The sequence below is a fragment of the Pinus tabuliformis genome, chromosome J (assembly GCF_031772625.1).
Source record: "Pinus tabuliformis cultivar Carrire ecotype Pingquan chromosome J, CPIR1, whole genome shotgun sequence".
Taxonomy (NCBI): Eukaryota; Viridiplantae; Streptophyta; class Pinopsida; order Pinales; family Pinaceae; genus Pinus; species Pinus tabuliformis.
Window position 1 is genome coordinate 168618441 of NC_142295.1, and position 16315 is coordinate 168634755.

The following is a 16315-nucleotide window of genomic DNA, read 5'->3' on the forward strand; positions in this document are numbered from 1 at the left end:
TAAACCTTGTAGCTATGAAGCAATGAAGTAACAGGTTTGGAGTGTTAATTTTCTAGTGTTCTATGCTTAACACAATCACTTATTCAAATTCTTCCTCAATTAGCAATCAATTCGTCCAACATAATTCAAGCTTTCATCAACAACAAGCAATTGTAGATAGAACAATAAACCAATGCACAGTAGAAGACAGCCAAGAACAAGAGAGACAGTGTTTGGTAAAAGACCAAGGAAAAACCCCACAAGGGGGGAAACCCTTTCAAAATTCTTCTTTATTAGATTATCATCAGATGTTCAACAAAGAGATGCATTGTTCCAATTCATCAACAAAGAGTCAAAGTCAAATCCTTAACCATCCAATATCAACTAACCAATATCCAATCAAGATGAGCCCAAAAGGCAAATCTGATCCAAAGTCAAAGTTTGCAATTCTGGTCAAAGTCAACAACTATCAAAGACACCCTAACCATTCCAAAAGTCAATGGTCAAAGTTGTTCCAATGTGTTCAATCAACCTACCAATAAATGCGACCTTCATTGCTGGTCAATGTTTAGCCAAAACAGCCAAAATTTGGCCCCTTCAAATTCGGTCAAAGTCAACCTTTCACTTGTGGAAACCCTAGGTGCAAGACTCTGGTCAAAGATGGTCAAACTGCTCAGAAAAATTTGTCCTCTTGCCCAATGAATTTGTCCTTCCAAAACATAGACAAATTCTGAAATTTCAAGTCAAAATGATCTAAGTCAACACAAATCAAAGGTTGGTCAAATTGTCCCAAACAAAAAGTCAACGCACAAAACAGAATTCTCCTCCTTCCCTTCGCACGTGTGAGCTCGAACCTCCTTATTTCAAACCTGTATGAACCAATCCAATCAAGAGAGAGATGTGATGTGTGATGATGATGCTCCAAAGTGATGTGACATTAGGTCTATTTATGTGTGTCTCAAAGGGTCAAATTAGCTTGCCCAAGCCGACTTGTACTTTTGTGCACATGTGGGTTTCTCGTCAAAAATAACATTTTTCCTTGACCAAATTAAATTCGTCCAAGGGCTAGAAGGGGCCTCTCTATATGAATGGGGGGACTTTCTCCCTGAGCTACCAAATGTTAACATGAAGAGATGCCATGGCCGAGGAATAGAGTTCACCATGAAAAATTATGTCCGGGAGGTTGTTTCAAGACCTAAGGGGAAGTTTGTTGTGACTTCCAAGTGGTTATACAAAATCAAACATGCAGTTGATGGTAGCGTTAAGAAGTTTAAAGCAAGATTCGTGACTAGAGGATTCTCCCAGAAAGAGGGAGAAAATTATGATGAGATATTTGCTCCTATTGCCTGATACACTACCATCTAGTCCATCATTGCTCTTACTGCTAATCAAGGATGGAGTCTTCATCAAATGCATGTGAAGACTACCTTTCTTCATGGCATAAATAAGTAAGACGTGTACGTGGAACAACCGCAAGGCTTTGAGGAACATAACAAGGAAACCCATGTTTGCAAAATGAAGAAAGCCATCTACAGTTTGAAGCAAGCCAGCAACGCTAGGTATGCTCAGATTGATGGATACCTGATGAAGCTATTATTCACTAGAAGCAGCGTCAATCTAGACCTCTATTTCAAGGTTGTCCAAGGTCTGCCTTTCATTTTGGTTTTATATGTTGATGACTTATTCTTGAAAGGAGCAGAGCCTCCGATCATCCAGTGTCATAGGGAGCTTGCCTCCAAGTTTGAGATGAAAGATCTCGAGTTGATGCATTGTTTCCTGGGCTTAGAGGTGTGGCAGAGACCTAGAGAGATTTTCCTTGGCCAAGTAAAATATGTTATCAAAATCTTGGAGAGATTTGGGATGGTGGATTTCAAAAACATGGCCACAACGATGGAGACTAACTTCAAGAAGTTATGTGATGAAATTGTGGGACTAGATCTAGCAGGTCCTTCTTTGTACCGGCAACTGATTGGGGCTCTGATGTTTCTGGTCAACACAAGACCAGACATATGTTTTGATATTAACACCTTGAGCCAATTCATGGTGGAACCTTTACATGCTAACAGGGTGGCCGCAAAACATGTGTTGAGATATCTACATGGGACGATCAACTATGGACTAAGATATACCTCTGACGATGAGTGGAGATTGCATGGATATATAGATGCAGAATGGGCTAGGAGCATTAATGACAGGAAGAGCACATCAGGGTTTTGTTTTAGCTTGGGATCTGTAGTGATTTCCTGGATGATCAGGAAGTAGAAACCTGTCACTCTTAGTACAACCAAGGTGGAGTACATTGCAGCTAGTATGGCTAGTTGTGAGGCAAAGTGGTTGTGCAAGCTCTTTGCAGAACTGTTTGAGAAAATTCTTGATATGACCACGATATATTGTGACACTCAAAGAAGGATCCAACTTTCAAAGAACTCAATATTCCATGACAGGTCGAAGCACATCGAGATCAAGTACCACTTTATCGAAGATATGGTACTGCCAGGACTAGTGAGGCTCCAACACAACTTGACTGATGAACGAGTTGTAGACATTCTCACTAAGACTTTGTCGAAAGCGAAGTTTTTATTCTTTAGAAAACAGTATGGAGTGCAAGGGAATGTATCCCTCCTCGAGAGGGAATACTACTGATCAAGAACACTGAGCATATGCTCTACCCCAATCTTTCGACTAGCCATGGACTTGGTGAGGGGGGATTTAGCAACGAGGCTCTTGGGTGTGAGAGTACTCCTTAAAGCCATGGATTTGGTTGAGTACATACCCCAATATGCATCCTACCCACAAGTCACCTTTGTGTCTTTATTGAACAAGGGGCCATGGACTTGGTTAAGCTTGTTGGGATTGCCACCCATCTGGCCAGTGGGTAAGGAGACTTAGGTGCATGTGATCTTTACCTAATGTCAGACACAACTACCATGGACTTGGTTATGGTAAATTGATCTCCCTAAGTATTGGATGCAAGTGTTCTACCACTTGATTACTGAAGATCAAGTTGGGTGAGGGTCAGTTAGTGGACATACGGTGTGTGTGATCTTTACCAAGGTCATTTATGACTGCCATGGACTTGGTTGTGGTAAATTGATCTCCCCTATTGTCGTGTGGATCATTCTTCTTCTTCTATGGATTGAGTCATCAATTGTTCAACTAAGATGAGATGAGACAAGATGAGCTTCTCTTATGTTGTGACATGTACATCCGAGATGAGACTTATGGTGCAATTGGAAATTTCTCTCTAGCTGAGATGGAGTGTTGAAAATTGGGCAGCTTCAGTCAAAATTTCATTGGCAAATCATTAAAAAAAACGAACTTTTTAGTTTGCCAAATCGACCTAATGAAAGTACAAGTTGACCCCACCAAGAGAAATTGGTCCTCCTAAACCACATATAAATAGATGATTCGATGGAGCTCATTTGGCATCAAATCACATCATTTGAAATTCGCAGGAGATCCACAAGTGCAAAGGAGAAGGAAGGCATTTTCTATTTTGGTCAATTTTACTTCTTTTGTTCTGTTTTGGGCTGTGTTGACCAACGTTGACTTCTGTTGACCAAGCTCTCCTTTTGTTATTTCACCAAGTGGTTTTGGAGGCCGAATCTTTGACTGAGACTGACCAAATCTTTGACTCTGTTTTGGGCACTCTGACTAGCGTTGACCACAAGTTGGAACTAGGGTTTGACTGCAGGGTTGACTGTGGAATTTGACCGAATTGCAGGAACATTTTTTCTTTATTTTGAGCGATTTTGACTAAGGAAGAAACGTCGAATTCATTGTTGGGTTGACCAAACTTTTAAGAGGAGTTTGACTATTGACTTTGACTAGAAGTTGTAGACCATTGTCTATTGTTAATTGTACCTCCACAAGCCAAAAAATGCAGACTAGTATCTTTGACTAGATTTGACTATCTCTCTCTATTTAGATTGTTTTTGGATTGGTTGATTTGGGAAAGTCAAAGTTTCACTTTCACTGATTATTACAATTGGACTATGTATCTCAGAAGAAGAATTGATTAAGGGTTTTCCCCCTTGTGGAGTTTTTCCGTGGTCTTTGACCCAAATCAATGTGTCTCATTGTGCTTGGCAATCTTCTATTGGGCATTTATTGTTTATTGTTTTATCTATAATTGCTTAATTGTTACTCGGGTAATTGGAATTGGAAGAAATTGTTTTAAGTGAGTATATCAACATGGAACACTATGCAAAATTAACAGTAGTGCCCCTCCTATACCCATTGGGCCATTAGGGGAGGTCCCACTAGACTAGGATCCAAGATTAACCTCCCATTTAAGGTGAGAAAACAAGATCATGATCAAAACCCCCCCTTACAAGTCACCCCATAATCCCTACCAAATGCCCAAATACAAACAAGCATAAGCAACCGATTGCAAAATGATTAAATTACCTTGTGGTTGCCATCAGATCGAGGATGCCTAACTTGGACACTTGGTGGATGCTCTTATTGGTCAGTCTGTTCATAATATCTATTTTTCAATTGATTATCCAAGGAAAAAATTGTTGGGCTTTTACCCAAGAGGGTTTTCCCAGGGTAAACATTGTCTTGATATTGTGCATGGTGATCTCCGCTTTCCTATTCTTGTATAGTTGATTTCTGAAGTATAATTGCTTGATGAAGAAGTTGTAAATGTAAAAAGGAATATATAGAGAGAGATAATCACAAGTAATTATCAGTGTTCAAAAATAAGTCCTAGTCTACATTGTACTAGATTTTTCAACATTACACAATGTAACCCAGTAGCATACTTAAGTTCGTCACACTGAAACATAGCCATATCGGATTTCTATTACAGAGATCTTCTGATATGGTTGACCTCCAGTATTCCCATGTGTTGACTCTCTGGTGGCATTAAGGAATGGGGATCTGTCCATTAATTGTTGTTAACCTTACAGGGACACAACCAAAGTTGCAATGTACTAAAACTCCATGTTTCGAGATTTCAATATTCCAGAAAGTACTAGATCATAGTGCTTGGTCATATATGTTAGTGCTTGGGGGCTTGAGGATAAGTCTTCAGCAATATCGTGAGTTATAATGCCATTAGCGTAGAGTTGAATTTAGTGCCTGATCGACAATTACAAAGAACAGACATCTGACAGTTGAACTCAGAGAACCATCTCCGAAGTGAGTGTTAGTCCAGATCCATCATCAATCTCAGACCATGTTGTGATGACAAATCCACTGACTAGATGACTTCTCATGCAAAGTTTATAAGGAATGAGACTTTCTCAGAAGCATAAAATCTGAGAATGAGACTTTGTCAATCCAGACTTGTTTATAGGTGTCAAAAGGTAATTAGACAATCAAATCAAGTCAATTTGTTGTTAATGTTTGCAACCCAAAGCTATCACCAGTTGGTGACTAACTTCCTTGTTGAATGTCTGATATAAGATTCAGCAAAAGCTCTCACAATCAAACTAAAGCATATTCTACCAATGAATTTCAACGGGCATTTGAATTTCAATAATATCATAGCCATGTGAGATGCAATTGAGTAGGCTCAGTGCTCTGGCATTTCTAAAAGACAGGGGATAGGCTACTGTAGCCATCTATTGTAATTTTGGCCATGTTAACTGCTCTTAGTTACTGGCATTTCTTTATCAGCATAATGAAAACACGTTTTGTCAGAGTCAGTGCCTGCCTCTCCAATATCAGAGATGTAAATCAGAGGAGGGGGGCTTGTTTCACTCAATTAACGCTGCCTCTAGTGGCTACTCAATGCCCTATGGCTGCAGAATCCCTTCGATATTTTATTCTAATTGCTCACAAGGTCAGGCATAGACTTATTTAGGGAAACCCTATCCCTGAACCTGACATCAGTCAACTTTAAATGAGCATTTCATAGATGATTCATTCTTTGCCATACTGGAAGACAAGCAAACAATTTATAATACAATGGACTGCCTACAAACTTTTTGCACAAGCTTATGCTCAAAAATGCAATACTATAGGCCAAGTGTTCACAGTATTCGAGATTGCCTTTTCATATTTTGGACCCATGTGGCACACTATCTAAATTGATGATAAAGTGCAATTTTGCAAATTAATTTAGCATTATGCCATTTAGATGATGCTTCTGGTAGCCACCCTTGTGGCCCTTTCAAAATTAAAAAACATGCCCTGTAAACTTTAATAATTAAAGTTAACATGTTTGGCCCAAAAAAAGGAACAATAGGAGATAAAATGAAAATCAACTCACTACCAGTTGCAAAAATTAAACATGTCTAAAGGCTTCAACTTTAAAGCAATAAAATATTAAAGGGTAGAAAGCTTCATAAAACTGATTCCCTTAAAAGCAGGACCTGAAATATTTCTTCTAGGTTTGAAAATATTAGACAGATAAGCTCAAAATAATCTCTAGAAACAACAGACACGGCATCACAGAGTTATAAAATATTCTGACTGATCAACGTGTATACTTCAATTCCTAAGAATTTCACACCAATGGGCACATAAGGAGGATGCAGTATTTTTTATGTCCTATCAAGTGAGAGAAGGATAGAAGTTTTGAAGCTGGGAATGGTATAAACACTGAAATCTGTGAAGAATTCTCTACTTTACTGCTGGCCAGTCTTTTACTATACGCTGCAACAAAGTCCAAAATCTAAAAATACAATAATTTACATTCTTACTTTCCACTCGCTTGTCAGAAATGACAAGTGCCACTTCACCACTTTCACCATCTGAAGCCACGGGAGTGTACTTTGCTACTAGATAGTGGCCAACAGCCCCAAGTGGAATACGAAATGCCTGCAAATAATAAACAGTCAAGCATAAGATTGGTTCATGCCTTAACACAACCATAACTAGTAAGTTGTAAAGTTTCATTTCTTATATCAAAACTTTAGTGCAAATTTTCTCATCCAGAGCATTTCAAGCCAAACCTACAAACAAGTGAATATTTTTTCATAAGTCTCAAAGGGGTTTTGAAGTAAATATATAGGCAGGTATACTGGGGGGGAGGAGTATGTATATGTATATATATAAAAAGATAAACTGGAATAATTTCAGACCTTTGCAACTTTTGATGTACTTATGGCTTCCATGCTACTTTCATCAGGTCCAATATCAGGAGAATTTGTTTTAAACCACTGCACCCTGCTGGTACCTTCAATTCCACCACTGACTATGGCACTTATTGCAACTTTATTACCCTCTCTGAGATCTCCAACAATTCGCAATTGTGTAACCCTAGGAGGAGCTGACAAATAAAAGTCCAAAACAGCTCAGAAATGCCCAACGCAGTTATCAAAAGTGAGCGAAAATTTTAACTGTACAAATGATAAATATTGACTGCCAACCAACTAGACAATTCAGATTTTGCAAATATAATATGATAACACTAACATTCTAGGAGATAGAAAGACAAATCAGCACAGTAAGGTACGACAAAAAAGGGAATGTCTGACGCATCACCTGAGAGATGTATCTCAGCTAGGTGTACTCACAAAAACCACAAAAGAAAGAGAAAAAAATGAGAATAGAGAGACAGACTACTCTTCAGCACTGCAACAATGAGGCAGAAATTGCTATATGCTTTAGGGGCTGACATTCGAGTCCAAATAACTTCACATTACTTAGAGATATGAGGTGAGGAATAGAATGCATATGTATATAGCCACCATCGTTGCTTCTGAAGTCACCCAAAATCTGCCTAAGAATGAACACAGCAGTAAATTATTCTTTGGCTGAAAACAAATCTGGCATTTGCTTTCCTTGCTGGGAACTTGGTGATAGTCTTCTTCCATGTCCAGATATGGCAGTATATGGAGACTTGCATATAGAAAGATCAATGCCTCTATTTTCACCTCAGTCTATTGGCATCCCTCTCACCTGCTATTTAGGGTCTAAGAAATAGAACCCTGTCCAGATCTGCTCTGGCCCCTGGGTCATCATTGCTCCTCATAGCTTCTGATGGAAGGTACAAATTAAAAACCCATGCACTGCCAGAAGGCTGACAAACATCTCAGCATGATGTAGTTCTACTGGAGTGAGCATGCAAAGGAACACATATGAACACCCACATGATTATCCTCAGAATTCCCAGGAAATATATATGCTTAAGTTTCCACTAGTGGAGGAAGGTCATAAAACTTCCACACTCTCTAGAAAGATGGAAGTCCCTGTACCTGATCTTAGGATAGACTAGAACATTGTTGAGTATCCTAAATACAAAATTAAAAATTTCCAAAAATGAATTTGAGAATCTACCACTACAGACAACAACAATTTGAAATTCCAGCAACAAGCATTACTGCAAAGAAAAGAATTAGAGATAGAAAACATGCAAGCTTATGTAATTTAGCAAGACTATTGCAATGACTCAAAATATACAGATACCAGTGAATATTTAGGTTTCAATACCCACAATGACTTAGTAAAAGATTTTATTAATTTGATGCTGAAATGGCTATGAAAATATCTTTTTCTTTTAATCAAACCAAGTAGTATCTTAGCATGATATAAGGCAATTACTACTTTGTATTTACTGGACCCATTGCTGAAGCTCCTCATAATAGATATGTATACTTTTAATAATCAAATGTGCTTTATGCTTGTTGACATTTAAGATCATCCTCTTGCTAATGGTTTCTCTCAGGAACAAGGCTAAATAGAAAAGAAGGCTGCCATAAAAAAGTGAATGGATTCCACTATTCTAAGTTTAATTGATTTGTGTGCCAGTCTTCTGCAGAAGAACAAAATAATGCAGGGTCAAAATCTATGTTACAACAGGGTTTGCAGACAGGACGATAAGTAGACCAGCATCTGGTATGACTTGGATATGAAATCCAACCACATTCTCAGGGAACAAAGTGATGGAGATGCAAAGAATATATGAAATATGAGAATTATAAAAAAATATATACAATTTTACCTTTAAATATTGAAAACATAGAAAATTTGATTTATATAGATGAATCTCAATGTTCACATTACAATGTGTTAGATTTTGAGTTTGGTAGCAGCGGACAGGTGTTTTAGTCTCAGATGATGTCCCAGAGGCTAAGCAACATGAGATATGCAAAAGCCATAAAAGGTTTCGCAATAAAAAATGTCTAACATAGGAAAAGTGGTTAATTAAACTTAATTAATTAAGTTCAATTTTGCTCTAGAAGCTTCTATTGATGAAGTCAAATTGATCTTAGCCATCGATGAAGATGTAACCATGGCCGTTGAGACTCCAACGAGAGATTATAAGAGCAAGTTTAAGGGTTTGGAGATTGCAACAGTTATGAGTTAACCAACTCGACTACCCAGTTGCAAGTATTCAGCAAGGGTGTAGTTGAACCTAGGGAAAGCATCAGAGCAAGGGTTGCAGCAGAGATTTGGGAGCAGAAATTCTAGAGGATTTCCTCAGTATTTCCAGTGTCTATGTGACAAGAAAGAGGAGGCCGAGTTTTCACCAGAGGCAGCCAAATACAACATTGCGAGTCAGTCAAATTCCCAGTGCGAGTTTCCGAAGGAAGCCACGTTTCAGTTGCTAGTGGCCAGATCAATATATAGGAGGCAAAGCGATTTGGTTTTAGAGGCAGAGGGAGGCGGGACGACTCACCTCGAGGTGATTCTAAGGTTGGGTGATTTTCCTATAGCCAGATCTATGCAGTTCTAAAGTAAGTGTGAATTCCAAAAAGGGGTGTGAGTGGCTAGGAGAGGGGCAAATCAGTTGTAGAGGGAGACAAGAGTGTCTTCCAAATATTTTGCCAAAAGATTGTCGGAGGTTTGCTAGTTAGGCAACCAATTGTAATATTTCTCTCAAATTGTTGCATAATAATAAAACCCTCATCTGCTACATTGGTTGTCCCTTTCGGTTTTTTCCAGGGAGTTGTCCAAGATCAACAGTGTCAATTTTTTTGTGTGCATCTATTTCTCAGTTCCGTGTGTTATATTTCCACAACATTTTTATTGTGAAGAATGCAATTGTGAATTTATCGTTATTTGCAGATAATAATTCTCCAGTTCACTGCATTTAAGGAATTTTCACATGGCATCAGAGCAATAAAGATCGGATTAGAGGCTCTAGGCGAAAGGAAACAAGATTTGTGGAGATTCAGAGGGAGATTTGAAGCACAAATTCTGGATCTACACAAGCCTGCCAGGCAATGCGAATTATAGGTAAGCAGAAATTCGATTTCCAGTCCAGGTTGGAGGAAAAGTTTGATTTACCTCAGGAGCTAAGTAACCAGATTCCCCCCCCCCCCCCGCCCCCACGTGTCCCGAATCTCGTGTGTGTCGGACACGTGTCCAATTCATGGGTCGAGCTTCTCCAAACACAAGGGATTCGTGGACCTAGTGAATCCAATTCGCCTGAGCAACGTGTCATGATTTTGGGACACGTGTTCCTCTCGACAATCATGCCATGACTCTTTAGAAACTCGATTTGGGACACTTTCTCTTCATGGTAATGTGTCTCTCTTGCTGTGGGTGTGTAGGTGCAAGTTGCAAAGGGTTTAGGAGCATTTTGGAGGTGATTCAAACAATCGGTAAGTGCATTTTGCTTCCATTTTTTTCCAGTTTTACTACAACAGTTTGTCTATCCATTTTGTTTACATGTTAGTGCTTTTTTTCTTAATTTTCTTACAGCATCCATGGCTCGATCAAGGGCAATATGGAAGGGGCAAAAGAAGGGGAAGATTGTGGATGTCCCATTGGTAATGCCCCCCTATTCTAGTTTCATTGGGGTTTGTCAGTGCTCCCTCTATTGGAAGTGGGGTTGTAACGGCAGCTTCAAATGTTGAGAGAATAATAAATTTAGAAAGACAGAAGGCTCAAGAAAGTAAATATCCCTTATGGAAGTATGTCACAAGAGATCAAGGGTCAAGCAGGAAGTTAAAGGGAGAAGGCAATGTTCTTGGGACATGCAACTATTGCAACACATGTAAAACAAAGGCCTATTATGTGCTGAAGTAGGCTTCGCACACATGTAAAACCAATATCATGGATATCTTCTTGGTCTAGGCTTCACCAAGAGTGAGATAGACTCTAACTTGTACTATGTACTTGTTGAGGGTGAGTCACTCAACTTGGTACTTTATGTGGACCTTGCTTCAAAGTTTGAGATGAAAGACATCAGCTTGATGCACTAACTTTCGAGATTGGAGGTGTGGCGGCAGCTAGGAGATATTTTCCTTAGGCAGAGCAAGTGTGCAGTTGAGATCTTGAGGAGGTTCAGGATGGAGGATTGCAAGCCTATGTTTACACCAATGATCACTAACTTGAAGAGACTTAGTGCTTCTAAAGGCGAGTTGGTGGATCCCACATTGTATAGACAGTTGATAGGGTCCTTGATGTATCTAGTCAACACTATGTCGAATATATGTTTTTCTATGAACACACTGAGCCACTTCATGGTGGGGTCGTGACAAGTTCATTGGGAGGTAGCAAAGCACGTGATGAGGTACCTAAGATGTATATAATCTTTGGACTGAGATATGTCAGAGTTGGTGGAGTGGAGTTGCAAGAGTACACAGATTTGATTGGGTTGGGGGTGTTGTGGACAGAAAATTCATGCCTATTTGTTGTTTCAGCTTGTGATCAGCCATGATCTCGTGGTATAGTAATAAGCTACAATCGGTGGCACTTAGTTCAAAAAAGGCAGAGTACATGGCAAAGAGTATGGCGAGTTGTGAGACAGTATGGGTTTGCAAGATGCTTGCAGGACAATTTGATCTTGAGATGGGGCCAGTGGTGATTATTTGTGATAAACAAAGTTGCATTAACCTCACTAAGAATTTTGTGATTCATAACATGTCCAAGCATATCGAGATCATATATCACTTCATCAGAAACAAGGTCTAAAGAAGTGTTGTGAGATTGCAGTACATTTCCATAAAGGAACAGGTGGCAAACATTCTCACAAACCCTCTAGTGAAGGAGAAGCTGGTGGAGAATCCCTTCTTTGCTAAGAAGGAATGTTGAAGCTTATAGTAGCTTTGGAAGGTCTTCTGCATAGAGTTGTTGTCTAAGCATGTGGAAGAATATTTATTGCCTTTTTAGGTGCTTGCTTGGTGGAGTAAGTGATTTATGTCTTCTTTCAAAGTACGATAATTAAAGTCAATTAATTATTGTCTAAGTTGCAGGAAATGCATGGTAGGAAGTCGTTTCCGTACGGAAACGGAAACGAAACCCTAAAACGCGTGTGGTACAGCCGTGAAACGAGTTTCCGGCAATACTGGCACGTGTCTCGATTCAGAAACACGGCTAGTACAGCCGAAAACGAGTTTCACGGCCGTACAACGCATGTTTCCACTTGTAACTTGTGTTTTTTTTCATATTTTTATTATTTGTTTTCTAATTTATTATTAGGTTTTCCTAATGACTTCTAGTTGCTTCTAGATGCCTGTCTAAAGTTATAAAAGTGAAATTTTGCCCTAGTGTTGATACGTAGTTCATCAGGAAGCTTGAGGCATATGCAGTTCATAGTAACGTTAAATTCTTAAAGTAGAAGTGATATTCTCCTTTATTTTTCATTTTCATCCTTTTACTTAAATTTTTAACATTACCATGAAATGACTCAAGATGTTTGAGAGTGGTTTCGCCCTCATTGGATTTCATATGGAGAAAGTAGAATTTTAGATCTCACTCAAAATCCAGCAAACTTATCTGTTTTTCAGGATTTCAAGATGGGGGGATTGCAATGTTTCCATTGGATTTTATCATGTACTAGGGTATGGAACTTGTATTTAATCAAGAGAACCAAGCCCTCTATGCAGGGGAGACTCCCAATAATCAAGAGCATGTAAGGTACTAGGGTATGAAACTTGTATTTAATCAAGAGCACTAAGGTCGTTCGATTATGTAGGAGGAGACTCCCAATCAAGCACGAGACAAGAAATTAGAAATTTCTCATGGCTGATTTTGGATATTTCTATTTTCATTATGTGATCATTCATGAGTAAATGTGATGTAAATTTAGAGACTTATAGTTTATCCATTGACAATTGACAATTGACAATTTTATCATAATGTAATAAATTAGAATGTATCATATATGCTTTATGATTGCACATATTTCTTAAATGTCCTAATGAATATATATATATATATATATATATATATATTCGCGTTTCCACGTTTCCAAAATTTGGGGAGGTCGCGTTTCGTATCGGTCTTTCTTTCGAAAACTCGTACCCGTTTCCCCATTTCGTGCAACCTTGATTATTGTGGACTCTTAAGTCATTTTCTAAGAATAAATAATTTAATTATCTAAGTGAATTAGAAATGATCTCAACCATTGATCTCCAAGATCTTCTAGAAAGGATATTAGGGTTAGGGATTTGGGCTTAATGAAAGTTATAAAAGAAGCCTAAGAGAGAGGTGAAGACACAAGAGAGGGAACACAACAAGAGAAAGTGAGTTTCTCTAGTGCGAGTGGCTCAATAGAATAAAGCGTAGAGGAGGAAGACTATAGGAGGGTTCGAGGGCATATCCGAGAGGATAAGTTGTTGGAGATTGCAGGGCCAAGTTACTAAAGAGAGAGAGGTCAAATAATTGGAGAAGGTGATTTGCTGGAGGCAGAATTTCCTAAGGTGCGGTGACAACTCATAAGGTTCAAAGTCGATTTCCTAGCAAATTGATTGGGACGAATTTGTCCAAGCCGAATTCCTTTAAAGGCCAATTTTCAAGAAGTCGAATTTCCTTGGGTCAAATTCATCCAGTGGGGACGTAGTTACAAATTCCATCCATTGTATTTTTCCTTGTAATACTTTGTTGGTCAAAACCCTAATTTTCCAAATTAACGAATGATGGATAATTGTTGCGAGTATTTATCTGTTGTAATGTGTGATTAATCTCTCCAAATTTTTCTGCTACATTTATTTCTAGAAGTTAAAATGTCAGTGATTTTATTTTCAAGTGATTCAAAACTCATTTGGTTAATTAAATAAATTGTTAGGAATAAATAAATGTCGTGAGAAAATAAATATGGGATGGTATTGGGAGATTTAGAACATGCTACCACAATCACACCCTCCTACTTGTGCCCCTCCCAAACAGTGAAAGGCGAACCCTAAGTAAGGTAACACTCGACTAGAAGCGAATGATAACTACTTGTTTATTTCTCAAGTGCAATAAAGACAAGCTTGAGTTCTGAAACTAATAATTACTTCCAAGGACATCGTTATTACTTTAGCACACTCCAGATTTTCCTTAAACAATTATACTTGGGAAATTTCTACCACAAATGCAATAATGACAGTAGGATCATAGAGACGCAATCCATCACAAAGACAAATTTTTACCCCGAGAAAATCCTAACTAGGGAAAAACCCAACAACCTTTTCTTAGGAGAAATTATCTAATTCAACAAGAAATACAATCTAATTTTTCCCAATCAAACAAGGTCAAACTGATCAGCAAACTAACAAAGGTCAAACCTGGTCAAACTGTCAACAAATAGCCTTAGTCAACCTACGACCAAACTGCCCAAATATACTCTGATTTTCAGCCTCCTTCTGCCCAGAAAACTCGGTCTGCTACCCATAAAATTCAGTGGTCAACACAAATCAAGCTTCGTCCTTTTTGCTCTCTCTCTCCTTCGCACATGCGAACAAAAACAAATTATTTTGTTGATCCGAATTACACCAAATGGGTGAGGACAAATGGCACTTTATAATTGTTGAAGGAGAAGAATTGTTGTGTCTTAGTGGGGCCGACTTAATCTTTTGGAGGCAAAATTTGAAATTCAACATTTCGTTTTTACCCACTTTTATTTGGAGCCGACTTAACACCAATTTTTTATTTTCATTCTCTTTTAATTTTTGTGGCCTTATACAATAAATGAATACCAACTGCAGCGACCAAAATTCAACACTACCAAGGTGAAATGAGGGAACAAGTATTCATTCCAAGCATCGTGATCTCTTATCCAATCTCAACCCATGATCCATACTAGAATGCCAAAAACAATAAGTTAAAGCATTTGTATGCTAGTCAAGTGAGAAGGCTGACCAAATAGTGGGCATGAGGCATCCAGTGTTTTACAAACCGGTCGTTTCGAAACCGAAACGGCCGAGTCGAACCGAGTCGATTGCTGGAGGAGTGACCCGGCCAAGTAACCGGTCCGGTTGACCGAGTCACACATGACTCGGCCGAGTCATGTGTGACTCGGTCAACCCGGCCGGATCCGATTTAATAAGGACTGTTCTTGCAGACTTGCACAATTGTATGAGGCTTAAAACTCTGAATCATTTGGCTCTGTGATTGGCTTAGTCAATGAGATCCGTTTCGCATTTATTACCTACTTATTGCACTGAAGTATTGATCCTTTATATACATCATCATCTACCAAGTTCAAACTTCAAACGTGGTCTTCTATTCACAATTGAATTTCCAAGGTGACTTGACAAGCAGATTGAGTAGACTGTAGGACTACATCATCAATCATTACTTCAGCAGTGCCAGTGCCTCCAATAGTAGCAGTTAGAAATTAATGGTAGGCACCTTCTGACAGTGTAAGGTTCAGTGGCTTATATTGCAGCAGTGAGAGGTTCATGTTTCATTGGTTTGCAGTAAGGGTATTCACATTTCAGTTGTGAGTCTTGATGATTCTAAGTGAAAAGACAGAGGCACTGTATGTAGTAGCATTCCTCTTATTGACTGAAGTTGAAGATTTGTAGAAGAATATGTCTTTGTCTATAGTAAGGTTATCATCATCGGAAATTGGAATTGGTCTCATGATCAGGAGTTCATTTACATATTCTGGCTTACTTCATCAACAGTCCTTCATTCTAAGATAGGGGGCAGTAAAGGTTTATGTTTCATCATTGTTGTAGCACTCTGGAAGGTGCTTCATTGCTATATCTGAGCAGCTATAAGACACATGCCAGTAAGCCTCCTTGGGCAGAGGTTGAGATATTTTCAAGGTCATAGAGCTGACCTAAGACATCTAGCTCTGAGCCTCACTGCTCGTAGCATATTTGTTGATACATCCTTTCGGCACCAGTGCAGCAGTGTAAGATTGAAAGCAGCTTGGCATAGTTGATTTAGCAACTGCGCCATGAGCTCCCTATTTCATATTCATTCGTGAGCATTGCAGTGTTTGTGTCGAGGGCAACAGTGGTTGTTGTATAGTGACAATGTCAAGATTGACAGTCAAGGTTTAATGTACAAATTGAACAGAAGCAAAGAGCCTACTTTGATCATATGTTGTCTTCCATCTATATTATAATGTTGTGTGTTTGGAAACATGAATGAAAATCTTTAAAATTATGTTTAAAATATTTAAAATTATGTTTTTTAATAAAAAAAATAAATATTTAATGTATTTTTTACAACGACCGAGTCATTGAAATCGAGCCGGCCGAGTCATTACCGT

At 38.7% G+C, this 16315-nt stretch overlaps 1 protein-coding gene across 1 annotated transcript in view; it reads right to left on the minus strand.

The window, feature by feature from the left end:
• AIR9 (Outer arm dynein light chain 1 protein) overlaps positions 1–16315 on the minus strand; it is a 160884-nt gene that overhangs the window by 83389 nt on the left and 61180 nt on the right. The window contains exons 18-19 of the mRNA XM_089377429.1: positions 7017–7204; positions 6636–6753 (exon numbers count right to left, since the gene is read on the minus strand). Of these exons, the coding sequence (XP_089233555.1) occupies positions 6636–6753; positions 7017–7204 (306 nt within the window). The remainder of the gene's footprint in view (positions 1–6635; positions 6754–7016; positions 7205–16315) is intronic.